The sequence below is a fragment of the Pelodiscus sinensis genome, chromosome 23, assembly GCF_052426305.1.
Source record: "Pelodiscus sinensis isolate ZL-2025 chromosome 23, ASM5242630v1, whole genome shotgun sequence".
NCBI lineage: Eukaryota > Metazoa > Chordata > Testudines > Trionychidae > Pelodiscus > Pelodiscus sinensis.
This window is the reverse complement of record NC_143074.1, coordinates 1,549,989-1,573,224: the sequence shown is the minus strand read 5'-3', so window position 1 is coordinate 1,573,224 and position 23,236 is coordinate 1,549,989. Positions and strand designations below refer to the sequence as shown.

The window sequence follows — 23,236 nt, the reverse complement described above, 5'->3', positions numbered from 1 at the left end:
ATTGGCCAAGGGGCTGCTGTCGGCCTGTCGACCACAGGGACCAGGCTCCCCGACTGCAGGCCAAATGGCGGCTGCTTAGCAGAGCTCGAGCTGGCTGGAGGTGGCGTCCCCAGGGCAGGTCTCGCTGTACAGGGCTGGGACCATGGCAGGGCCTGTTCGGGGTTCACATACCAAGTCCATGCAGCTACATGCAGTGATTGGCCAGAGGAACGGGGGATGGTGCTGCTTCCACCTTTCAAGAGAGCTGCAAAAGGGGGCCAGCTGCTTTGCACTGCATGGCTGGAGCCCTCCCAGCTCCCGCACAGGGAAGGGTGCAACTGAACAAACAACTCTGCATCACCTGCAAGCACAATCGCTGCTGCTCTGGGAGGGGGGGCTGGCCGGCGGCGCACACCGACGTGGGTGGTCACGTGTGTTGCAGGCCCCTCCCTGGTACAGCTCCAGCACCACACAAGTGAGCTGAGCCAGGTCACAGCAGAGCCAGCACTGCTTTCTTGGAAACAGGCACCAGCAGAACCCGCTGGGGAGATCTGAGAGTGAATGGCCCCTACCAGTGTGTGGCTGGAGCCTTAACCTTACAGTGAAACCAACTAGCCTCAGAGCTGTGTCCTCTCTACGCACTGGCCCACCCGAGACCAGTCCACGTGATCTGAAAGCGTGTTTGAAAGCGTGATCTGAAGTAGCAGAGAGGGCAGGGCACCTAGGGCAGTTCAACCCTGACTTTGCATGAGGAACAGACCCCCCCACCCCCAGCAGCAGCTGCCCAAGGGGGCCTGGACTTCCCCACTCTGCAGCGCTAAGAGAACCAACGTGCCACATTTCAGTGAGTGCAGCAGCTGGCTCTATGCCAAAAGCACGACGGGGAAGGCTCCTAGACACTGATCTGGAAGTGATGCCCAGCGATGGGCTTTCCAGCGCCGTGCACCACGGGGCGGCGGGGGTGTTCACAAGGCCTGTAAGCGAGTGCGCGGCCCGTGGGAGAGGAGGGGCGCAGAGGGCTCACCCCAGGATCCTGCCCAGGGCAGAGGCATACGAAGCAAATCGCACACGGTAAAGTCGCAGCATCACTCCTGGAGCTCAGCTCAGCTCAGCGCCCAGCCCAGGGGTGCACTAGCGCTGCCTGCACCTCGACGCCAGCCAGCATCTCCCGCCACCACTTCCAGCTGGTGCAACAGTGGATTTTCATGTTTAATATAAAAATGCAGAAACAGCCCAGTCTGTGATACTCCCCGTCCCAGGCACTGGCAGCTCGGAGCTACTCCGCCATCCAGAGCTTGAAGGTCCTGTCATATGAGCATGTCGCTATTAGCTGCCCATCGCAGGAGATGTCCAGTCCCATTACTTTTCCCTCGTGCCCAGCCAGCGTCTTCAGAGGGGACCAGCCTGGGTGAGTCCAGATCTTGGCTGTGTTGTCATAAGCGCCGGTGAGCAGGAAGTTGCCGTGTGAGGCTGCAGAGGAGGGGAGAGGTGAGGTTCAAGAGCAGGAACAGCAGCAGATGGTCGATTCCGGACAGGAGGCAGCGGAGTTTGGGGATTTCTGGCTGTTAACAGCACAGACTGTTCCGCCAGCCCAGGGAACGGGGCGGAGGGGTGGGGGAGGGGGGAGAGAAGAAGTGTGTGTGTGTGTGGGGAGGGGGGTCACTAAGCAAACCACAGTGCGGGGGGGAGACACTTACGTTCAAACTTCACTCCAGTCACCAGGTTCTGGTGGGCAGGGATGGTGTAGACACACCTCCTCTGGCGGAGGTCCCACACCTTGCACGTGTTGTCCCCGCTGCCCGTGGCTATGTGGTATCTGCCGTGGGGAGAGGGAAGGGCACACGGGTCTCAGCTGCAGCTCATGCTCCCTGAGCCCCAGTGGCCCCACGCCAGCTCCTGCCTTACCCATTGGGGGAGAAGTTGATCCCGTAGATCTCCTTCAGATGGCCCTCCAGGAACATGATGCAGCGCCCGGTGCGCAGATCCCACACCCTGCCAAAGGCATCCATGCCCCTGGGGAAAGAAAGCTCAGCAGCCACACCTTAACCACCCCAGAGCAGTCACCAGCCCAGACGCAAGGGGCCCTCACGCTGAGTGAGGAACTCAGTAACGCTCAGTGTCGGCCTTACCCAGTCCCAGCAAGAGAGCCATCACTGTGGAAGGCGATGTCGTAGACCCCCTTGCTGTGCCCCTCCTGATGGAGAATCTCCTCTTGAGCTTGCAGGTCCCACAAGCGCCAGGAGTGATCGTAGCTGCAGATACAAAGCATGTGCCTAGCTCAAGGGATTTTTCAGACTTCTAGCCTTGGCCCAGACTGCAATGCCAGTGGGTGCGCAGACACTGCTAGAAACACACGGATAATAACTGCTTCATCCGCACATCACTGCTGGTCAGCCCAGAACTTCATCTGCTGCACGGCGTGGGACAACTAGGAACGCAGCTCGTGTCCGGGACGACACTGACCAGTCCTGTGTCATTTGCACTGTCCCTGCCCTGTGATGGGAAGAGGAGGCTTCCTCATGCCACACAACAAGGGCATCCAGCCAGCAACCAAAGGGAGCATAGATGCTGCCAAGAAAAGGAGCATTTCACCCTCTGAGTGGCAGACCAAGCAGTGCCCTGTGCTGTATAAATGCAATAGCACATACGTGCCCGTGTTAGTGCCACTGGGCCACGTCAGCCTCAGAGCAGCGCAAAGCCAAATATTCACTGGCATTTGCCCACGCTATCAGACGCTCTCCTGCAGTGCACCGTGCGCGCATCTCACACTGCTGGCACCGTTTCTGGCAGGGGGCTGTAAGAGGCAAGCGATGGCACCAGACTGAAAATCTGTTTCTCCAGGTAAGTCTCAGTGGCAGGCTGCCAATTTGCACCAATTTGCTTCCAAGGGGAATGGACTGGCAGACTTCTGAAGAGCACGTGAGCTGTGGCCCCCAGGCAGAAATTGCCTCACAGGGTGCTGGAAGAGGCAGTACATTCAAACACCCGTGCACAGTTGGAGGGGAGGGTGTATATTATAACCAGGGCTTGACAAACGGTGGCAAATTCTGCTCGCCAGCCCTGCACTGCGCATGACCCACATTGCGCATGCACGTGCTGCCGGTGAACAGGGCGACCGGCTGAAATCTACTCGCCACAGGTGAGTAGATTCAGTGATTTGTCGAGCCCTGATTATAACCTGCCAGTTACAGACACAAGACTACAGCAGGGATCAGACTGTGGAGAGCCCCTGAAACTGCTATTTCACAGAGATTCCACCAAGCAGCAGGGTCTGGAGCCAGCTTTCAGACACATTCTGATAGTAGGTTCAGTGCTGGAGTCTAGGGTAGACCAGGCCTTCTGCCCCGAAGGATATCTGGGTCTTAATGGCTCAATGGGATCTGCTCCAGAATCACCCCCCCCCAGCCCGTTAGCAGCAGAACATCCATTCCTACACTTATCTGTTCAGCTTACCAATGACCAAACTCAGTGTTCTCCATGGGCACTGGCAAGCAACGAGCTAATGGCAGGGCCTGACAACAGGGTCTGGGAGCCCGCACATCCCCAAGGGCAGGCAATGGTCAGTGTTTCCACAGAGAGAACCGTTACTCTGACAGCTTGTACTTTACACTCACCAGGAGCCCACCAGGGTCTCACTGGAAGGAAAGAGAAAGGTCTGTCAGGGACCTGCTTGGCTGGTCGATCTGAGGTGAGATGTGCCCCCTTCCCTTGGCAATCAGCTTGCCAACTGCACTCAGCAGACAGCCAGCACCTCCCATTTGTCCATCTAACGTAAGAGCTCAAGCGTAGCACCCTGCGCACAGTGAATCAATGCCACATACCAGGTGGTCCCAAGGAACCTCCCCGAGGGATGCCACATCACTCGTGACACTCTCATGGTGTGGCCTTCGATATCTGCCACCGGCTCGTCGCTGTAAGAAAGAAACCAAGCCTGTCACTCGTGCTCGCCTCGCCTGCACTACGGTAGCCACCAGGGTCACGGCAACATGGCTGCCCGTAATACACAGCCCTGACAGGAAAGCTGGGGCTGCCAGCTCCTGCCTCTCGCTCACACGGATAAAACTCTTCCCTGGTGAACAACTTGTAAGAACAGGGACGTGTGCCCAGGGTTAGGCGCGCCCAAGGGAAGGGTCACCCATGAGAGAATTAATTAGAACGTGAGATGCTCCTAATGTTTTCAGATGCTCTGTAATTAAAATAGCAGCAGCAACATAAACAACACTGCTAAGTGACTGAGCTCTCTGGGGCAGAGACTAGCTCCTGCCTGTAACTGTACAGCACCCGGCACACTGTGCTGGGTCAAGCTAGCTACTAGGGGCCACAGTCGTTGGTCAGGAATGGACTGCGTGCAGTTCTGCCACAATCACACTCATCAGCCCAGCAGCTGCTAAGACTCGAAAGAGTGTCAGAAAGAAAAGCACCCATCCAACCAGGCCAATTAACGAGATAGCCGTCTCCATGCCCAACCCTCCCCTGGCGCCAGTGCACTGCTACTATGCCAGAGGCAATTAAAAATCATCCCTTAGAGCTAAGAGGAAGGAGCTGAGGCCTCAAAGCCACCTGCCCCTTGCAGAGACATTGCCAGGCTCTGCTTTTAACACAAGCCAGGGGACTGCTAACGCCATGCAAGAATTTCAGCTACTGCTCTGGCCTCAGCAAATGACTCTCTGGTAGCAAGGTGCTACACTCGGTCCATCCCTCTCTGGGTACTGGTGCTACCTGAGCGCTCAGGGAATGTGAAAAGTTAACTCCTTAGCACCTGGGGGGAGGAACATTCTCCTAGGAGGCAGCTACAGTGAAATACTTAACTCCCACTGCAGGGGTTTAGGCCCTCAGCAGCACTTAGAGTAAGGTCTAATCATCCAGGACTGGGCCCCACTGTCAAGCAGCAAGTTATCTCACAGAGCTGATCCACGACATGTAAACGAGACCAACGGGGTGGTGAGACAGCAGCACAGGAATCACTCAGACCCAGCTGTCAGGTAGGACAGGACATGTTTGCAGAAAGGCACCACGTGCCCAGTAAAGCAAAATCAACAAGACTGCCACTGTCCAGTGTCATTCTGACCTTTCTAGGCTCCACAGTTTGACAGAGCCATCAGCTGCACAAGAGGCCAGGTTGACGTCCTTCTTGTCCAGGGAGATGGTAGCTTGGGGATGGAAGACTATTGCTCCTACGTTGGTGTTGTGCCCTGGGTGGGAGTGGGGAGGAGAGAGAAGGTGAAAAGACGCATGTTCTGGCTGAGCATAGAATCACAGAACTAGAAGGGACCTTGAGAGGTCATCAAGTCCAGCCCCCAGCACCATCTAGACGACCATCCCTGACAGGTGTTTGCTAATCTGCTCTAAAAAAATCTCCAATGCTGGAGATTCCACAACCTCCCTAGGCAATTTATTCCAGTGCATCACCACCCTGACAGGACCTAAACCTCCCTTGCTGCAATATAAGCCCCTTGCTTCTTGTGCTATCCTCAGAGGTTAAGGAGAACAATTTTTCTCCCTCCTCCTTGTAACACCCTTTTAGGTACTTGAAAGCTGTTATGCCCCCTCTCAATCTTCTCTTTTCCAGATAAAACAAAGCCAGTTCTTTCAATCTTTTTTCATAGGTCATTTTTGTTGCTCTTCTCTGGACCCTCCAATTTGTCCACATCTTTGCTGAAACATGGAGCCCAGAACTGGCAGCAAGTGGGGGGGGGGGAGGAGGGAAGGGGGAGGGAATGCAAGTAGTCAACTAGATTAACTGAAAAGCCTAGTCTTAGCGGTTAGCCGACTAGTTGTCTACTCGCTTACATCCCTAGGTAACGGTGCTATTCTTAGAACACTGCTCAGAGGACCATGGGCACTTAAAGAGCTCACTTCAGCAAAAGTGCTTCTACCTCGCAAAGTATGAGCAAGATTGCAGTCAGGCACAGACCACAGCTTGCACAGGCCACTCCTGTTGGACACAAGAAACACGGTTAGAGTCACACAGTCACAGCATAGGAGAGTCGAAACTCCAAGAGCACAGCTCAAAAATCAACTAAGAGAGCAGCGTGTGGAGTTACTGCAGTGACTAAAATACGGGTAAATGCTGATGCTAGATAGGGCTCTGGCAGGCTGTCCGCTGACCAGGAGACGTCTCCTCCCTTCAGCAGGGATTGTAGGTGAAAGGCTCCACCACTAGGAGAGGTGTAAGTTGTGGCTGCTCTGCAGTGCCTCTCAGTCAATGCCGGAGAGACACCTCCAACACAGAATTGGAATATGCCAATTCAGAGAGGCAGAGACACAGAGAGACAGAGAGAGTGTGAGTGTGAGTGTGAGCGTGAGTGCATGCGTGTAAACAGCAGGCTCAGGTCCTCCTTGTGGTGCAGTCACTAGAGCATATGATCCCACAAACCACATACTGAAGGTCTGGACAGAGGAGTGAGGGAATGAAATGAAGTTGCTGGGAATGCTTTGTGACCTGGCTATAAGGCAAACAGATGCTTCAAACCCTTGCTAAGAACTAGTATGGGGTGAAGGCAGGCTCCAGAAAAGCAGGCATAAACCTTACTGAGCTCTCCAATCCCTACTCCTGAGGAAATGTTGCACCACTGTGCAAGCACAGAATTAAAGTCCTCTGCAGACTTTTTCTCCCCAGCAGAATAACTGATTCTGAAGCGGTGTCGAAGGAAGCTGAGAGAGGGGTCACGCACCCACTGGGGCTGATATGGGGCCAGAAGAGAAGGCAACGAACTCACCGGCTGGATCAGCCACCCACAGGGAGGGAGGGAGCAGAGGCTACCTTCCACACAGTGCCTTGCCTGCAGGTCCAGGTGAGAAGGCACAAGCTATGTGGGAGATGGACAGAGGAGGGCATGTGGGGTTGCTGGGGGCAGTCACACACAATGGGGAGCTGGCGGAGAAGGCAGACTGGGCCAGGGCACAGGTGTTAGTGGGGTGACATTGAGCCAGGGGCTAAGTGGGAATGGGAGTACAGGGTCACAGGGGACAGAAGGAGAGGTGCAGACACTCCTTGGGACGGGGGAGCTATGCCTAGATGAACTGGGCATGGTGGTGCAAGGACACATGGAGACAGTGTGATTATATTGTGTTATTTTGACAAATAAAATAAGCAGAACATGGCAGAATTTTAAAACGTTGTGTGCAGAATTTTTAACTTTTTTGATACAGAATTCCCCTGGGAGTAAGTCCTCCAAGACTCTGCCACATCCTTTTCACTCCCACCCTCATCCCCTAAAGTATCGTAAAAGGAAACTGACCAGCAGGCTGTAGCCAGGAGTTTGGAATTGGGACTGAAATGGCAGTAAGATATTGGGCGGTCGTCTCCAATCTGACTGCAGAAATTATTCAAGGACTGCAAAGACACAAAGACAACTCCGACTTACAACAGCATGAACCAGCGCCAGCCTCCCTTTCCTGAGGAGGCCATTCAAGTGATACTCCCAAGCTTCACCAAGTCACTCTGCACAGAGGGGAACTGCCCCAGCTCCATGCTACGGAGCTATTCTGCCATAAGGGCAGGTCCACGTTACAAAACTAAGTCAACAAGTTAAATAGCTGTACAGTCACTGAAATAATTCGAAGGGCAGTTCACATCCACCAGGGCCGTACGTCCTCCGAAGCACTTCCACCAAGGCACTGTGCGGCACTGACACCTACGAGCCCTGCGCTGGGTGGGACTGACAGCCAACAGGGGATGTAAGCAAGGCAGGGTCCACATGGACACTGCATCGCCCTAACTACAGTGACCTAAGCGCTGTGCCTCTCATGGAGGTGGAGTCATTAAAAGTAGTTGGCAGTGGGAGCTACATTTTAGTACAAACGCTGAGATCATTGTAAGCCGCCTTATGTTGGCCTAACACTGAAGTGTAGACGAGGCCCATCTACTGAGAGCTAGTCCTGTGTAATGGCACTCCTTGGCTCCCAGCTTGCTTGGCCCTGCACTATGGGATACGTTTGCAGGTGCACTTCAAAGCGTTGGTTCTGACCCAGAGTCTCCTATGTGGTCTGGGCCCTTCTTTTCCTACATACCAGGTGCAACAACAGTTAATCTTGCAGGGCTGGTGGCAGCGTGTGCTCGGGAGAGGGTTCATCTATTTAGAGCTGCCCTCCTCTAGAGCTATTAGGTGCAGTATTACGGGCTTTAGGGCGCAGTGTGAGAGTCCTCTGTTCTGTCAAGCTCTGAATTGGCCGCTAGCTCCATTGTAACAGCAGGAAAGGGGGGTGGGGTTCACTGACTCAAACAATCGTTACTGTCTTGGTTTTTTCAATTGGTTTAAGGCTCCCAGGTACCAAGGAACAAGTGGGAGAACAAACATGATCCCTCTTCTCTGCTGAATGAGCCAGGGACAAGCCCAGAGAGGTTCTTTATCACAATCGTGTCTCCATCCCTTTACCCTGCAGGCAGAGGACTAAACTCAAGCCCTGCCCTGACTCTCTGATGGGACAGGTTTAAGGCCCAGCCTGGGCCCACAGTAAGACAAGGGGCAGAGCGTGCCAGGCAAGACTTGGGCTACGTCTAGACTGCAAGCCTCTTTCGAAACAGAGCGTCTAGACTACAACCAGCGCTTTTGAAAAAGCAAGCCGCTTTTTCAAAAGAGAGCACCCAGGCAGTCTGGATGCTCTTTTTCGAAAAAGCAGAGTTTGCATTACATAGCGCCTTTTTCAAAAGAGCACTTTTGAAAAAAGGCGTTCTTCCTCGTAAAACGAGGTTTTCCACGGTCGAAAAAACTGCCACGTTCTTTCGATTTACTTTCGAAAGAATGCAGCAGCAGTCTAGATGCAGGGGAAGTTTTTCGAAAAAAGGCCACTTTTCTCAAAAAAACCCTGTAGTCTAGACACACCCTTGGAGAATAACAAGCAGCAGGGAAGTCACTCTAGGACCTGGGAGCTTTGCTCTCATAAGTGATCAGCAAGAGATGGCTCTATGATCAGAGATAATACCACCCCTTACCCTGAGGGATTTGTGCAGTTCTTGCTTCTGGGATGTCCTGGTCGCCTCTGGAATCTCTTTGTACAGACGGGCTTCTTCCAGCCTCTTCGTTGCCCTGTGGCATGAGCAAAAGTAAAGCAATTACACCCCATTGCCTGGCAAAGGCCCTGTGCTTTCCTTCCTAACCCCCAAGCTGGGCGATTGCCAGTGCTAGGCATTAAGAGTACAACCCGAGTCCCTTATGGTTGGCTCCAACCAGAGCTACAAGCCCCTGTTCTCTAGCTCCCAGCTTTGCCCACCACAGAACAATCCCCATTAGCTTTGTTTAACAAGTCTGCAGCTCCTTGTAACGGCTCACGTCTGCTCCCTCTGTTTCAATTTGTAACCTGGTTCCTTACCTGGGGAGTGAATAGTTGGCGATCCACAATCTAGCCGTTTTCAGGCTGTTGGGCCCTTCATGGTACCACGTTTGCTGATACTAAAACACAAACCCAGAAGAAGTTTGAGTGATATCATTAGTCTACTGACTGCCCTACAATGCATCCATCCCCATAGTACCCGAATGCTGCTGTAGCATCTGCTGGTAACTCTGGGCTAAGAGTGGGATGCAGCTATTTTCAGGGGTTTACAGTGTGGCTATACTATCCATAGAAAAAGGTTTAAGGCAAATGTGTCAGGTGTGTCTCATGGACCAGATTTGGCTTGTCTGATATGATTACCCAGCACACAGCCCATGTTCAGTTTGTACAGTCTTAGCTTTAAATTTAACCACTGCATTGCTGATTAGTTTAGCAGATGGCAGGGGAAGAAGGAAGTTCAGGGTGTGGAAAGTGAGAGTTACTACATGGAAGGAAAGCTAGAGAGAAGAACAAAGGGAAAAAATGAAGAGGGAGAGAAAGGAGGGTAGAGAAGGGCAACAACAGTGGTGCAGTGGCTCCCAGACAGTGGGACAAGGAGATACTGGCCCCCTAAAAGACTCCCCTGAAAATAGCTGCATCCCACTCTCAGCCCAGAGTTACTAGCAGATGCTGCAGCGGCATTCTGGTACCATTGGGATCTATTATCCTAGTGAGGTAAATAGAAAGGAGCATAAACGCTGCCAAATTAAGTGCACAAATGTAATAAGAAAAGCCCAAAAGGAGTTTGAAGAACAACTAGCCAAAAACTCAAAAGGTAATAACAAAATGTTTTTTAAGGAAGCCTGCTAAATAACCAGTGGGGCCCCTGGACGATCGAGCATTTAAAGACGATAACGTCATTGCAGAGAAACTAAATGAATTCTTTGCTTCAGTCTTCACGGCTGAGGATGTTAGAGATTCCCAAACCTGACTCATCCTTTGTAGGTGACAAATCTGAGGACTTGTCACAGACTGAAGTGTCATTAGAGAAGATTTTGGAATGAATTGATAAACTTAACAGTAACAAGTCACCGGGACTGGATGGCATTTACCCAAGAGTTCTGAAAAAACTCAAATGTGAAATTGCGGAACTATTAACTATGGTGTGTAACCTATCCTTTACATCAGCTTCTGTACCCAATGACTGGAAGATACCTAATGTAACACCAATACTTAAAAAGGGCTCTAGAAGCGATCCCAGCAATTACAGACCAGTAAGTCTAACTTCAATACCGGGCAAATTAGTTGAAACAATAGTAAAGAATAAAATTGTCAGACACATAGAAGAACATAATTTGTTGGGCAAAGTCAACATGGTTTCTGTAAAGGGAAATCATGTCTTATTAATCTATTAGAGTTCTTTGAAGGGGTCAACAAACATGTGGACAAGGGGGAGCCAGTAGATCTAGTGTACTAAGATTTTCAGAAAGCCTTTGACAAGGTCCCTCACCAAAGGCTCTTATGTAAATTAAGTTGTCATGGGATAAGAGGGAAGATCCTTTCATGGACTGAGGACTGGTTAAAAGACAGGAAACAAAGGGTAGGAATAAATGGTAAATTTTCAGAATGGAGAGGGGGTAACTAGTGGTGTTCCCCAAGGGTCAGTCTTAGGACCAATCCTATTCAACTTATTTATAAATGATCTGGAGAAAGGGGTAAACAGTGAGGTGGCAAAATTTGCAGATGATACCAAACTGCTCAAGATAGTTAAGACCAAAGCAGACTATGAAGAACTTCAAAAAGATCTCACCAAACTAAGTGACTGGGCAACATAATGGCAAATGAAATTTAATGTGGATAAATGTAAAGTAATGCACATTGGAAAATATAACCCCATCTATAAATATAATATGATGGGGGCTAATTTAGCTATAACTAATCAGGAAAGAGATCTTGGAGTCATCGTGGATAGTTCTCTGAAGACATCCATGCAGTGGGCAGCGGCAGTCAAAAAAGCAAACAGGATGTTAGGAATCATTAAAAAAGGGATAGAGAATAAGACGGAGACTATCTTATTTCCCTTATATAAATCCATGGTACACCCATATCAGGAATACTGTGTACAGATGTGGTCTCCTCATCTCAAAAAAGATACACTGACATTAGAAAAGGTTCAGAGAAGGGCAACTAAAATGATGAAGGGTTTGGAACCGGTCCCATGTGAAGAGAGATTAAAGAGACTGGGACTTTTCAGTTTAGAAAAGAGGAGACTAAGGGGGGATATGACAGAGGTCTCTAAAATCATGAGTGGTGTGAAGAAAGTGAATAAGGAAAAGTTATTTACTTTTTCCCATAATATAAGAACTAGGGGCCACCAAATGAAACTAATGGGCAACAGGTTAAAAACAAAGAAAAGGAAGTTCTTCTTCACACAGCGCATAGTCAATCTGTGGAACTCCTTGCCTGAGGAAGTTGTGAAGGCTAGGCCTATTACAGGGTTTAAAAGAGAACTAGATACATTCATGGAGGTTAAGTCCATAAATGGCTATTAGCCAGGCTGGGTGAGGAATGGTGTCCCCAGCCTCTGTTTGTCAGAGGGTGAAGATGGATGGCAGGAGAGAGATGGCTGGATCGTTATGTGTTTGATTCATTCCCTCTGGGACACCTGGCATTGGCCACTGTCAGCAGACAGGTACTGGGCTGGATGGACCTTTGGTCTGACCCAGTGTGGCCGTTCTTATGTACTTAATGTAGATATAACCAAAAGGGTTTCGCGTGCGTGCGTGTTTTAGAGTGCCTCTGTCTGTGAGTCCATTTGTTCAAGAACTCATCCTAAACAGCAAGAGTTAGGACCCCCACATTTGGTAGGCAGCTTCTGCTTATCCTAACTTAAAGCAAGATCATGGTTTGGCTGTGCCAGGAAAACGGGATATCCCGGGGAGCAGCTGCTGGCTGCCCCCACCTCCTGTCCTTACTCTTGCGCCCCCCACACCTCTCAAAATCCCCTGCCTTGAGCCCCTCCTCACACCCAACCCTGACTCCTGCACTTTCCCGACCCCTAATCCTGACTTCTGCACCTTCCAGCCCCTTGTCCTGAGCCTCCCACATCCTCAAGCCCCTGCTCTGACTCCAGCACCCTCCCCTCCCCTAGCCCCCTACCCTGAAGGACCCAAGCAATGCCACGTACATCTTCTAGTAGGTCATGAAAGTGGAAGCAGCAGGCTTTTTCAATTGGGGAGCAAAGGCAGGAAGGGATGATGTGTGCAGTGAATTCACAGCATCAGGCCCTCCATTGAAACAAGAGGCTTGGTAATAACCCAGGCTGCCAAATGAGGATTCTGTCAAGCAAGCTCTTCTTCTCTGCATTAAAAGACAGCAGACACCAAGACTGGGAGATTTTACCTCGTCTTTAGATTTCTTTGATTTGTCATCATCTTTCCTGGTCTTTTTTAATGCATCTGTGCCAACCACTGAGAGAATATTTCTCAACCTGTAATGAGATACATCAAAAGTTAACAATCACATAATCCTGACCAGGAGAGATTGTCAGTTTTTTCTATTGTCTTCTCTCCTCAACTCCTCCCCCAGCCCCATGAAGACTCACTGGACAATACTTGCTGCACTCAGCACCTCAAGGAATTTGACAGAAGATTTGAGTGGGATGGGGAATCAGCCACTCAAAGAGCTAGGCACAGCACCTTTCTCTGCGTTCTGCAGGCCCCTCTCCAAAGAGCGTGATGGGCTCTCCAAGAGCTCGTAGGCACGCCTTGACTTCAGAGTCATCGGTGGAAACATTGATCTGCCTGGCACGCTTCCTGCGCTCAAATTCAGCCAAAACTTCTGCCTGACGCTCACTTATGTGGTCTTCAAGATCAAAGACCTCACCTGCGCCAGAAACAGAGCCATGAGAATAGAGCAACAACAAATGTAATTAAAGCAGCAAGAGTTTAGCCAACTCTAGCCACTAACAGCTATCTGCAATTTAAAAACTATCCTCTCAACTGTTTCAGGCCAGGACATTCGAGCCACCAATGGCCATCCTCCCCCAGACACCCTGCTCAAAACGTAGGCTGTCAGGACTTGTAGACTCTGCAGCCCCAGCCTCTGTATTATAGTACAGCAGCTGGTTCAGCGCAGCACTCAGGCTTCTGGCAACTTGCCAGCAAGCCACAGGGCCTACAAATTCTGTTTGATTTCTGTGGATTTTTAAAAAGTTCATTCATTCTTCTCCAGCAATGGGGCCATAATCAGGACCAAAGACGGAATCGTGGAATTCCCTCTCCTCTATGTACTTGTTGGCACGGATTTCACAGCCCCTACATGCCTTTCAGCTGGGCAGAGTTTGTGCATCTACTGCTTTGGCCATTATTCAAACTTAATCAAAGATTCATCTTCTTTCTAAACAGCTCTAAGTCTCACACTTTTTCAGACAGCTGAGTCAGAGGATGGTACACAGATGATTACCCCTCTGACCCTACATCAGTTGGACTTGGTATACAGCAGGGTGAGGGGGAAAACCTGGCAACTGCCCCCCAACACAGACACAGACAAAATCAGGAGGCTTCCAATTAGGAGCAGCTTGATTCTCCTAAATGCCACTGCAGTTAGCTCTGCTCTGCAGCCCTAGAGCCAGGGAGAGCAGTCTTCCACATTAATGCTTTGATTCCATGAGTCTGTTTGTGTTCTTGTTAATGTGGATGTCACAGGGCCCTAAACAAGAAGAGAGTGTAACGCAGAGCGCACACTTACCACTGGTTATGTTAATATTGCCTGCCTCAATTGCAGCTCTCACTCTCTCTCTCCCCAGCAGTCCTGACTCTCCTTTGGCAAGACGCTCCCTCTCCTTCTCCTCCAAACTGCCATAGAAGATATGGGATCTCTTGGGTAGTGGAGGATCGCTGTCCTCCGACAGTTTGTTTTTTGTTCCCTGGAGAATGAAGGCAGGATTTCAAAAGACTCATTTGATATTTATTCAGATACAAAGCAGCAATTCAGCAATCTCCTCAGTTGCAGGAGACAGCATCCCCCAGTGAGAAATAGTTAACAAGGTCAGCCAGGCAAGAAGCCCTTACATTTTATATACAAGATTCATCTGGACAGCAAGACTATTCCTCACTGAAAATGTGTTAAAGTAGAATTAGAGGGCAGCAAGCCAAGGATGTTTTTAAAAATTGGACTTGTGATCTTTTCTGCTTCTTTATGATGTTACCAAATATACTCTCAGGCTTTCTTTAGCCTTTTGCTCCCCTGCTAGGTTCTTCCTTTGGGGCTACACTTCAAAGTTAATTGAGATTAAGGTAGGATGCTGATTAAATCTCTGTGTGAATGCTCTTATTCTGGAATACCAATGACACCTTGCTCCTCCGGATTCAGTTAAAGCATTACACCACATGTAATGCTCCAGAATTTGAGCATGCGCACAGAGATGTTCCTAAATAAGTCCATGTGGAAACAAACCCTGAGAATGTAGTCTGCCCTTCCCTGGCTTTGCTGGGGGACTTCTGGGTAGTATAAGGTATTTTGAACCAAGGAATTTCATTATTCAAAACATTAATTAGCCTTCAAATCTAAATAGCTTTTATCAAAAGTAAACAGAAGAAAAATTTTAAAAAGTAATCCTTTCTCCATTTAAAAGCTCAAGCATCTCTGATCTTATGTCATAATTATGACAGTACAATTGCATAATTTCACAAGTTCTCCATCAGGGAACCTTCTAACTTAGATACATCCTTAATTTCTCATGTAAAAAAACAAGCAGAAAAAACAAACTTTAAAAACCCATCCTTTTTAATCATTCTTTATCCATTGGACTACAGGCAGTCCCCGAGTTACGCGGATCCGACTTATGTCGGATCCGCAGTTACAAACGGGGCTTTTCTCGCCCCGGAGGACAGGACACCCAGATGCGCCGCGGTCCGCCGCCCCCGTCCTTTGGGGCGAGAAAAGCTGCTCCCTGTCTCCCTGGTCTGCAGGGAGACGGGGAGCAAAGCCTTAGAGCACACCCGCAGCGGGACACTTGAGCTGTCCCCCTGCGGGCGTGCTCCGGGGCTTTGCTCCCCGTCTCCTGACCAGCAGACCAGGGAGATGGGGAGCAAAGCCTCGGAGCACGCCCGCAGTGGGACAGCCGCGGCGCGCCTGGACTGTCCCGCTGCTCGCGTGCTCTGCAGCTTTGCTCCGTGTCTCCCAAGTCAGCAGGCCAGGGAGATGGAGCAAAGCCGTGGAGGACTTGGGTGGTCCAGCCACCCCCGTCTTCCTGGTCTGCTGGAGGGGTAGGGGGGGGGTGCAGCTAGTGCCCCCCCCCCAGCAGACCAGGCTTTTCTTGCCTACCCCTGGGGTAGAGCAGCTGGGGGCTGCCGGGTTGGTCCCGCAGCACCGCTCCGGACCAACCCGGCAGCAGCCCAGCTGCTCTGCCCCAGGCGTCCTGATTCAGCTGCTGCTGGTCAGTTTCAGCACCGGCTGAATCAGGATGCCTGGGGCAGAGCAGCTGGGGTGCTGCTGGGTTGCTCCAGTAGCGCTGAGGAGCCGCGCTACTGGAGCAACCCAGCAGCACCCCAGCTGCTCTGCCCCAGGCATCCCCAAGTCAGCCGCTGCTGAAACTGACCAGAGGCTGACTACAGGAAGCCCGAGGCAGAGTTGCTCTGCCCCAGGCTTCCTGGAATCAGCCGCTGATCAGTTTCAGCAGCAGCTGACTTGGGGACGCCTGGGTTTCTTAAGATGAATCTGTATGTAAGTCAGAACTGGCGTCCAGATTCAGCCGCGGTTTAAACTGATCAGTTTCAGCAGCGGCTGACGCCAGTTCCGACTTACATACAGATTCAACTTAAGAACAAACCTACAGTCCCTATCTTGTACGTAACCCGGGGACTGCCTGTAGTGCATAAAGAACACAAACCAATTTGCAGATCACGATTAAGGCAGACAATGTTTTCAATAGAGTCCAGCTACTATGTGTAACAAAATTACACTCCTTACAAATAATTAAGACCTTCAAAAGCAAAGATCTCAGACTACTGGGAAATGTAACTATGAACATGAAGGATTCAGCAAATTCCTTCCCCTCTATTATCCACCTCACTGACACCCTGACTGCCTCACTTTACTCCCCAATTTTTCCAAAATACACACAAAAGTCAAATCAACTAGTTACCGCATTATAACATTCTATTCCCTAAATAAAGAATCCATTTCCAATGATCTCATAATACCTCTGGCATAACTGCACATATACATGCTTTTTTGTTTCTGCAATGAGAGTGCCCTCAATGGTCCCAATTATTTGACATTTCCCCCAGTTGGCGTGTGGCTCTCAATCCTTTGGTGGAACAAAACTCAAGACGGTATTTGAAAAAGTTAGTCCTACAGATGGGTCTGAATGGACTGTGCCGGGCATGTGCCCAGGAGGGCTGCCAAGCAGCGCATACCCAGAGGCCTGAAAGGGTCCCGAGTAGCCCTTGCGCTCAAGGCTCAAGTAACCCCCAGGCACGGGAAATTCGGAGCGAGCCCTGGCAGGAAGCGGGCCGGGCGAGGTAAGCGCGGGGCTCGCAGAGCAGGCGGCGGCGGCTCCTTTTCTTAAGAGAGAAGCCGCCACAAAGGCCAGGGCCGCCCGGTGCGGAGGGGGCGGGGGGGGGCTGCTGCGCGGCGGAAGCGGCAGAGGAGGCCGAGCGGGCCCTACCCGCGGGGAGGGAGCCGGGCCCGGCTGGGGAGAAGGCGCCGCCCGCCCCGGGGCGCCGCGCAGGGCGGGAGGCCGCGAGGAAGCCATGTCAGTCCGGAGGGGCGAGAGCCCCGGGCCAGGCGTCACTTCCGCTTCCGGGGAGGAGCGGGACGCTGGTGCTTCCGGGGGCAGGCCGGCGTTCCGGAAGGTGCGCGGGGCCTGACGGGAGGGGCCGGCGCGGGGCGCGGGAGCTGATCGGCGCGCTCCCCCCCTCCGCCCTGGTCGCGCCTCGCTGACCCCTCCGCCCCCCCGCGATGCTGCGCCGGAAGCCCACGCGCCTGGAGCTGAAGCTGGACGACATCGAGGAGTTCGAGAGCACCCGGAAGGAGCTGGAGGTGAGCGCCCCCCCCCCCGGCCGGCCCCCCCCGGCCCCGCTCGGCCCCCCCAGCTCCCCCGGCCCGGCCCCCCCCCCCGCTCGGCTCGGCCCCCCCCGGCGCCCCCCCGGCTCCCTCCGCCCGGCCCCCCCCCCCCCGGCCCGGCTCGCCCGGCCCGGCCCCCTTGGCGAGGCCCCGCTCTCCCGCAGGCGGCCCGAGGGGCGGGGGGAGCGGCCGTGATGTCCCTGCGGGGCGATCGCTGCGCGAGCTCCAGGCCGCTCTGCACCGGCGGGCGCTTTCGCACAAGCGCATCCCTGGCAGCTGGGCGCTCTTGCGCAGGGAGCTCCCATGGCCGTTTTAGCCACAGGGCTTCTGCCGATGCCTGTGGACACCGGCCTCTTGCGCAAGAGGGCTCGTCCCTCGAGGGGACAGGAGTAACTCTTCCGGAAGAAGCTGTTTTCCGACGCTGTGCTGTGAATTTACCTGCACAAGAACACGTGCGCAGTGCAGACAGCAGACAAGGTTTTGCGCACGAACAGTTGTTCTTGCACAAGAAACTGCCCGTGTAGACAGAGCCCATCTGTATACATGCACCAACCGCAGGGGTGGGCAAAAGAGCCTCCGCGGGAAGACTCCTCCCAGTGCCAGGGGCATGGGTGCCTCCGGGCTCCCCCACCCCCAGGCCAATCATGGTCTGAGGGTGGGGAAGCCCAGAAACATCCTGGCCCTGCCCCTTCAGTTGGAAGCCCCGCCCCTTCTGGAGTAGCCTGAGGCCACTTACAAAATGTTTTAAGTAGCCCCTAGCAAAAAATAGTTGCTCATCCCTGACCTACAGCTATTGGGGTCAAACACAGTATTTACATTGGCAGATGTAATGGCATATACAAAAGCTATGAGGCAGGAGAATGACATTGTGGTTCTCTGCCTCCCAGACACATCTGGAAACAAGGACTGAACTGAGGTGCAACAAGTTGAGCCCAGGCTAGAAGGGTGACTTTCTTTGAGTAGTAATACTTGAAGTTTTAAGCTGCAGGCTACTGTAACTGACTTTCAAGAATCTTTGCAATCTGCCCAAGATAACATTTAGGGTGAGACAGTACTATTTGTAGCCTGTGTCTTTAGTGCATCGAGTCTGTATATTTTACTTGCTCAGTAATCTTTGTTCTGTGTGCTGTCCTTTACATTCACTCTAAAATCTACCCTTTCTAGTCAGTAAACTTGATTTTATTTCTTGTGAAACGCAGTTTGTGAAATTGGTAAGAGGCTCTGCATGCCACATTGAGAGAGGGTAGATCCTCTTGGGTTTGCATTCCAAGGAAGGTGGGTACCTGAGTGATGAGGCAAATTCCTTGAGTCTTCCCACTGCTGAGCTCAGTGTCTGTGTTTTTCTGCAACTGGATGTGGCCCTGTGTGTGGGCGCAGGCTGGAGGAGGTTTAAGAGTCTGACTCAGCAAGACAGGATTAAAGGGTGCCCAGGCTGGCAGAATAGGTTGGGGCTTATTAGTATCCTACTACATCAGGGGGCAACCTGTCACACACCCAACCTTCCTTCCGTCCCCCCATTTTGAGTTAGTTTCTCTAAACATCCTGAGCAGTTGAATTTCCGTCACAGTGGAGTATAAGACTTGGCTTGACTAAGTCCTTTAACTTGTTGTGCCCCTGTGTGACGGTAGCATCAGCTCTGTGAATTGGTAGCCGTTTGTGTCTATGTAGGTAGGGAGGTGTCTGAATGCCGTGACTTGTGTATTAACTCTTACAGGACAATGTATTTCCCTCCTTATGGCTATGCAAAATGCCCAGGGAATTTATTCAGTCTGTAAGCAGGTTTCCTGGAATGAAATCAGCTTATCTACCATTTTTCTTGCCTTCACAGTTTTGAGGTCAGTGGTCAGAACTGAAATGGATGTCTCGACACTGCTAAGATCCCTTTGATGGAAGAGCTCTAGTTTTCCATTGTCCTTATTTTTAGTTGATTGCTTTTTTTTTTTTTTTTTTTGGCAGAGTCGTAAGAAGCAGCGTGAAGAGGTGGATGGAGTGGGAGCCAACGAGGAAGAAGGAGCTATTGGTCTGAGCAATGACCATAAGAGCCGAGAACAAATGATAAATGACCGGATCGGTTACAAACCTCAACCCAAACCCAGCAACCGTTCCTCCCAGTTCGGAAGCTTTGAATTCTAGAGTTTAGGGGGCCTGCTACTTTGTGGGCAGCTGAGCATTGGACTCTGAGGTTGCGTTCCAGACTGTTCTGGCAAAGATGTTCAAAGGCTGTTTGCATAGCTCTAGAGCTGGCTGGGACTGGCCCGGATTTGCCAACGAGTCTCGGGCTTCAATAAGGGAAAGTGTTTGCCTCTTTCAAAGACTAGTGGGTGTGTTTTAACTTGACTGATTACTGCATTTCCAGAGATCTCTCTGCCCAGCCACTTTGTTTTAAATAAATATTTTTTTTAAATGAGATACTCAACATATCAGAAAATGCACATGGGGCTGCTAAAGGCAAACAGAAAATTTTTAACAGCAGATTGGCCTCCTGCATGGGACAAAAACAGGAGTCAACCATGGCCACTGCCTCATGGGGATTGGCACAAAGGCAAAGCTCTGCCTCCCTAGAGCAATCCTTTCAGTGTTCTTGAAAGCCCAGCTCCAAATGGTGCAGTGTAATGGACTGGGCATTGGTATGTGAAAGACTTGGTTTCTCCCCACACTAGGGAGAGGCAGGGCAAGCTTCCCTAGACTCTGCAAGTTGTCAAGTGCTTGGCTCCTGCGGGTGTGCTGCAAGGAGCCAGTGGCAATGGCTGGTGCATGCATTGCTAATTTACTAAGAAATGAGCTAGACTTCAACTCATTTCAGTCATCACACCATAGCTGCTTTCGTACTGCCGTGCTGAGGTGGAAGGCTCAGAACCCCTTCCCAATCCAATCTCGTTCTCCACGTACTGCAAACAGTGCAATAGCCTGGCTGGGAAGCATGACTTGCTGTGGGGGGTTTCTGATCGGGAAGTTTGACTTGGCCAATGGAAGCAGTAAATAATTAAATGGCAGAGGGACTAGCCTGTAGCTGATAGGAATTTTAAGAATGCTGCGGGGTGTTTGCGGTAGAGAGTGAAGGCCACCAATCATGGTGACTTAACTCAAGGTCACAAACAATATACCCCTACGTGGATTGGTTTCTGGCGGAGGCGGACCAGCAAAATACACAGTTTGAGATAAAATGAGCAACGCTAGGGTTAACTAGCTGCATGGCCAGCAGTTCTCTGAGGCCAGGTCTATGCTGGGGAGAAATGTAACGTAAGATCCACCACTCCGGCTACGTGAGAAGGTACATCAGCTCTAGCTGTGCTAAAGTCATATTTTCACAATGTCCCCACTGTAGGAGGTCAGCAGGAGAAACTTCTTCCCTGGCCTTTCCTTACTCCTCACACCCCCGTGGATTACCTGGGCCAACAGCGCACCCTCAGCATTTGATTGAGGGTCTCTGCAGCATCAGTCACTGGGTAAGTTAGGGTAAGTAAGGCCTGAGTGAGGTCATGGTCAGCTGAAGGGCTGGAATTCCGTCACTTATTTGGGGCCTAAAGGGAGAGAGCTGGGTTACACAAACTGAGTCTCGGCAGTGTACAAGACAGACTCCCCATGCCACTGGCAGAGCCTGGGGACAGGAAGGCAGGACATGGGTCCCCCTAACATCTGGTTTTCCAGCTCTAGCTTCCATATTCGAACTACCCAGGCTGGTCCTGCAGCAGTGAGCTCCAGCACTACTGTCCCAAGAGCGCTGGAGGCTTTTTCCGTGTGCAGGTGCATGGGTACTGAAGTGCATTTCCTGCATTCTTGAAAGCCAGCAAGTCCAAGTGTGCTCGTCCTGGGGATGTGGGGTAGATGGACAGGGCTGGGGATAGGCCACATTGAGCAGTCTAGGTGCTGGTGCTCTAGCCACTTGGAGCCAGACAGTTACTCCTTGTGGAGACGGGTGGTGCTTGCTCAGTGCCAAGCTTCACCACATCCATGTTGGAGGTAAGTTCCAAGACACTTCCACCCCAGTAAAATGCAGTCTGCTTTATTTACTCATTACACACACACTGGAGGAGCGCTCTGCATTTCAAACAACTTGTTTCCAGAACAATGGACTTAAAAAAAACATTATGGACCCTGTGATTCAGCTGGCACTAACTAGAACTCAACAAAAAGGCACTACTCCATTGATGTCCTAAAGGCACTTAGATAAAAAAGCAACAAAAGGCAGTTTATTTGCACAGAATTCAGAGCCTAGAAGAAGAGAACCCTTGCAACTGATCCAAGGTCACAGTCAGAAAGCGCTGCCTGAAAACACCAGACTGGCAGAAAGACTATCACACTATCTTTAAACGTGTTCAATACATGTATCAGAACAATTAGCAGTCGGGGGGGGGGGGGGCTTTCTTCCACCAGGTCTGCCTCAGACACTCCTGCAATAGATTCCAGTCAGGAAAAGGGGGTGTTACCCAGAACTGATGCAGCATGTGGAGCTTGTAACCCAATGAGGGATGTGATGCTGTTTATTTTAGAACCACTCCTTGGCTTGTCAGTTTCTATTAACCAGAGTCAAGCCTGGCTCTCTTGCCTGAAGGCTCATCCCAAGCTCACTTGAGATCATACTGGGCTGGCCGGGTCTCAAGGCTAAGGTATGGCCCTGGCCACTCTGAGCAAACCAGTGAAATACAATGACTGTAGGGAAGTTTCTGAAGCTTGCGAGAGATCAGGGTCTCATCCAGCCAAGAGAGGATGCTGCAGCCAGGGAAGGGTAGACAGGCACAGCTCGGGTTTTGAAGTGTACTCGTTACCAGTGCTCCCCTCTTTTCCCCCTAGCCTTGGTCTGACTAGCCCCAGAACTCGAGGCAGTGCCACCCCCCTCCCGTTTCCAAGCATGCTGGAGAAGAGGGAGAGTCACATCATGTTGAGGGAGCAACCTGAGGAGCTGGGCCCAGGGAGAGAGAGAATAAGGAGCAAGACCCCAGGAGCTGTAACCTCAGTGTCCTGGAACTCTTACAGTCTTAGGAAGCTCTGCACTCGCCTATCACAAGAGCCATCTTCTATGGCTGTTACTAGCAAGCCAGGCTGCCAATCTCTCTCCGAACAGCCAGCTGCCAGCATGTGGGAATGTAGAAACTCTTCTCAGAAGGACTCCTGGTTTATATGCTGCAGCCTACTTCTCACATCTCACCCTACTCTCTTCCACCAGCTCCACTCTTCCCCTTTCTCTGCTCCACTGATTTACAGGTCCACTAGACCCGGAAGCTGGGCTTAAGGTACCCAATTCCAGCTACTTAGAATCCATAGCTGCTGGAGTTAGCTTCCTTGAAGCCGAGCTTGGCGGTGTCCCCATAACAGGAGGCCGACGGGAGCAAGTGCTCCCGTCGGCTTCCTTTACTCCTTGCAAAAGCAGCAGTACCGTCGCCGACGGGGGTGCCCTCCGAGTTCAATTTTGGGAGTCTTGACTCACTAAATCAAACCCCAGAAGATGGACTGTGGCAATGGCGCTCTTCCACAGGGTGACAACAAGGCCTATGAGCCCCTCCAGAGAGTGAATGAGAAAGCTAATGTCACTTCATCATAGCTGAGCCCCCAGGTTTCTGACAGACTGAAGTCAGCAGCAACCCGCCATGGGCTGAGGGGTCAGTAATGATTTGGACAGGACCAGGACGAGCTAGAGTTCACCCTGTGCTACTGACAACACAGGCCATGCTGGGGCTCTTCCTGCACGGCTGGTCCACGGCTGTCACCTCCATGTCTGACGGGGGATTTTCATCTCCACCTGGCAGGAGTTAAGTGAGAACGTTGTGCAGGGAGCAGCAGCAGAGTCCCCAAGCTACGCTGCTCTAGATCAGAGAGCACAGGGCCAGGGCCTGGGCCTGCACTGACTATGTATCTCCTGGGCCAGCCTTGCTCTTTTCTCCCTTGCCGCTGCCATTTCTCCCCCTCTGGTGAGTTATTTCATGTCACAGCACCTGAG

General features: G+C 51.5%; 2 protein-coding genes across 4 annotated transcripts; one reads left to right on the top strand and one right to left on the bottom strand.

Annotated features, from left to right (window-relative positions):
• Window positions 1-1,170: 1,170 nt before the first annotated feature.
• PRPF4 (pre-mRNA splicing tri-snRNP complex factor PRPF4) lies at window positions 1,171-17,925 on the bottom strand. 3 transcript variants are annotated; one of them, XM_089772873.1, is made up of 14 exons: window positions 17,740-17,925; window positions 13,981-14,158; window positions 12,930-13,116; window positions 12,634-12,721; window positions 9,292-9,371; window positions 8,915-9,008; window positions 7,221-7,315; window positions 5,856-5,914; window positions 5,048-5,171; window positions 3,801-3,890; window positions 2,109-2,231; window positions 1,885-1,992; window positions 1,677-1,795; window positions 1,171-1,449 (listed from the first exon to the last, which is right to left on the bottom strand). In XM_089772873.1, the coding sequence occupies exons 1-14, from the start codon at window positions 17,908-17,910 to the stop codon at window positions 1,256-1,258; spliced, it is 1,710 nt and encodes a 569-aa protein (XP_089628999.1). In that variant the 5' UTR covers window positions 17,911-17,925; the 3' UTR covers window positions 1,171-1,255. The 3 variants fall into 3 exon arrangements, with proteins under 3 accessions (XP_089628999.1, XP_075761337.2, XP_006117421.3); XM_075905222.2 differs by lacking the exon at window positions 17,740-17,925 and adding an exon at window positions 16,904-17,060; XM_006117359.5 differs by lacking the exon at window positions 17,740-17,925 and adding an exon at window positions 16,437-16,710.
• CDC26 (cell division cycle 26) lies at window positions 17,050-19,710 on the top strand. Its single transcript, XM_075905230.2, has 2 exons — window positions 17,050-17,277; window positions 19,258-19,710. The coding sequence occupies exons 1-2, from the start codon at window positions 17,197-17,199 to the stop codon at window positions 19,432-19,434; spliced, it is 258 nt and encodes an 85-aa protein (XP_075761345.1). The 5' UTR covers window positions 17,050-17,196; the 3' UTR covers window positions 19,435-19,710.
• Window positions 19,711-23,236: the final 3,526 nt, after the last annotated feature.

Bases quoted from the DNA above. Each gene is read 5' to 3' on its own strand.
- CDC26 (XM_075905230.2), top strand. From the start codon at position 17,197: ATGCTGCGCCGGAAGCCCACGCGCCTGGAGCTGAAGCTGGACGACATC. The intron at 17,278-19,257 runs GTGAGCGCCCCC...TTTTTTTGGCAG, and splicing joins GCACCCGGAAGGAGCTGGAG to AGTCGTAAGAAGCAGCGTGA.
- PRPF4 (XM_089772873.1), bottom strand. From the start codon at position 17,910: ATGCCCCTGGCACTGGGAGGAGTCTTCCCGCGGAGGCTCTTTTGCCCA. The intron at 12,722-12,929 runs GTGCTGTGCCTA...ATCTCATTACAG, and splicing joins CCTGCAGAACGCAGAGAAAG to GTTGAGAAATATTCTCTCAG. The intron at 5,172-5,855 runs GTAGAAGCACTT...ACTCCCACCCAG, and splicing joins TCTTGCTCATACTTTGCGAG to GGCACAACACCAACGTAGGA.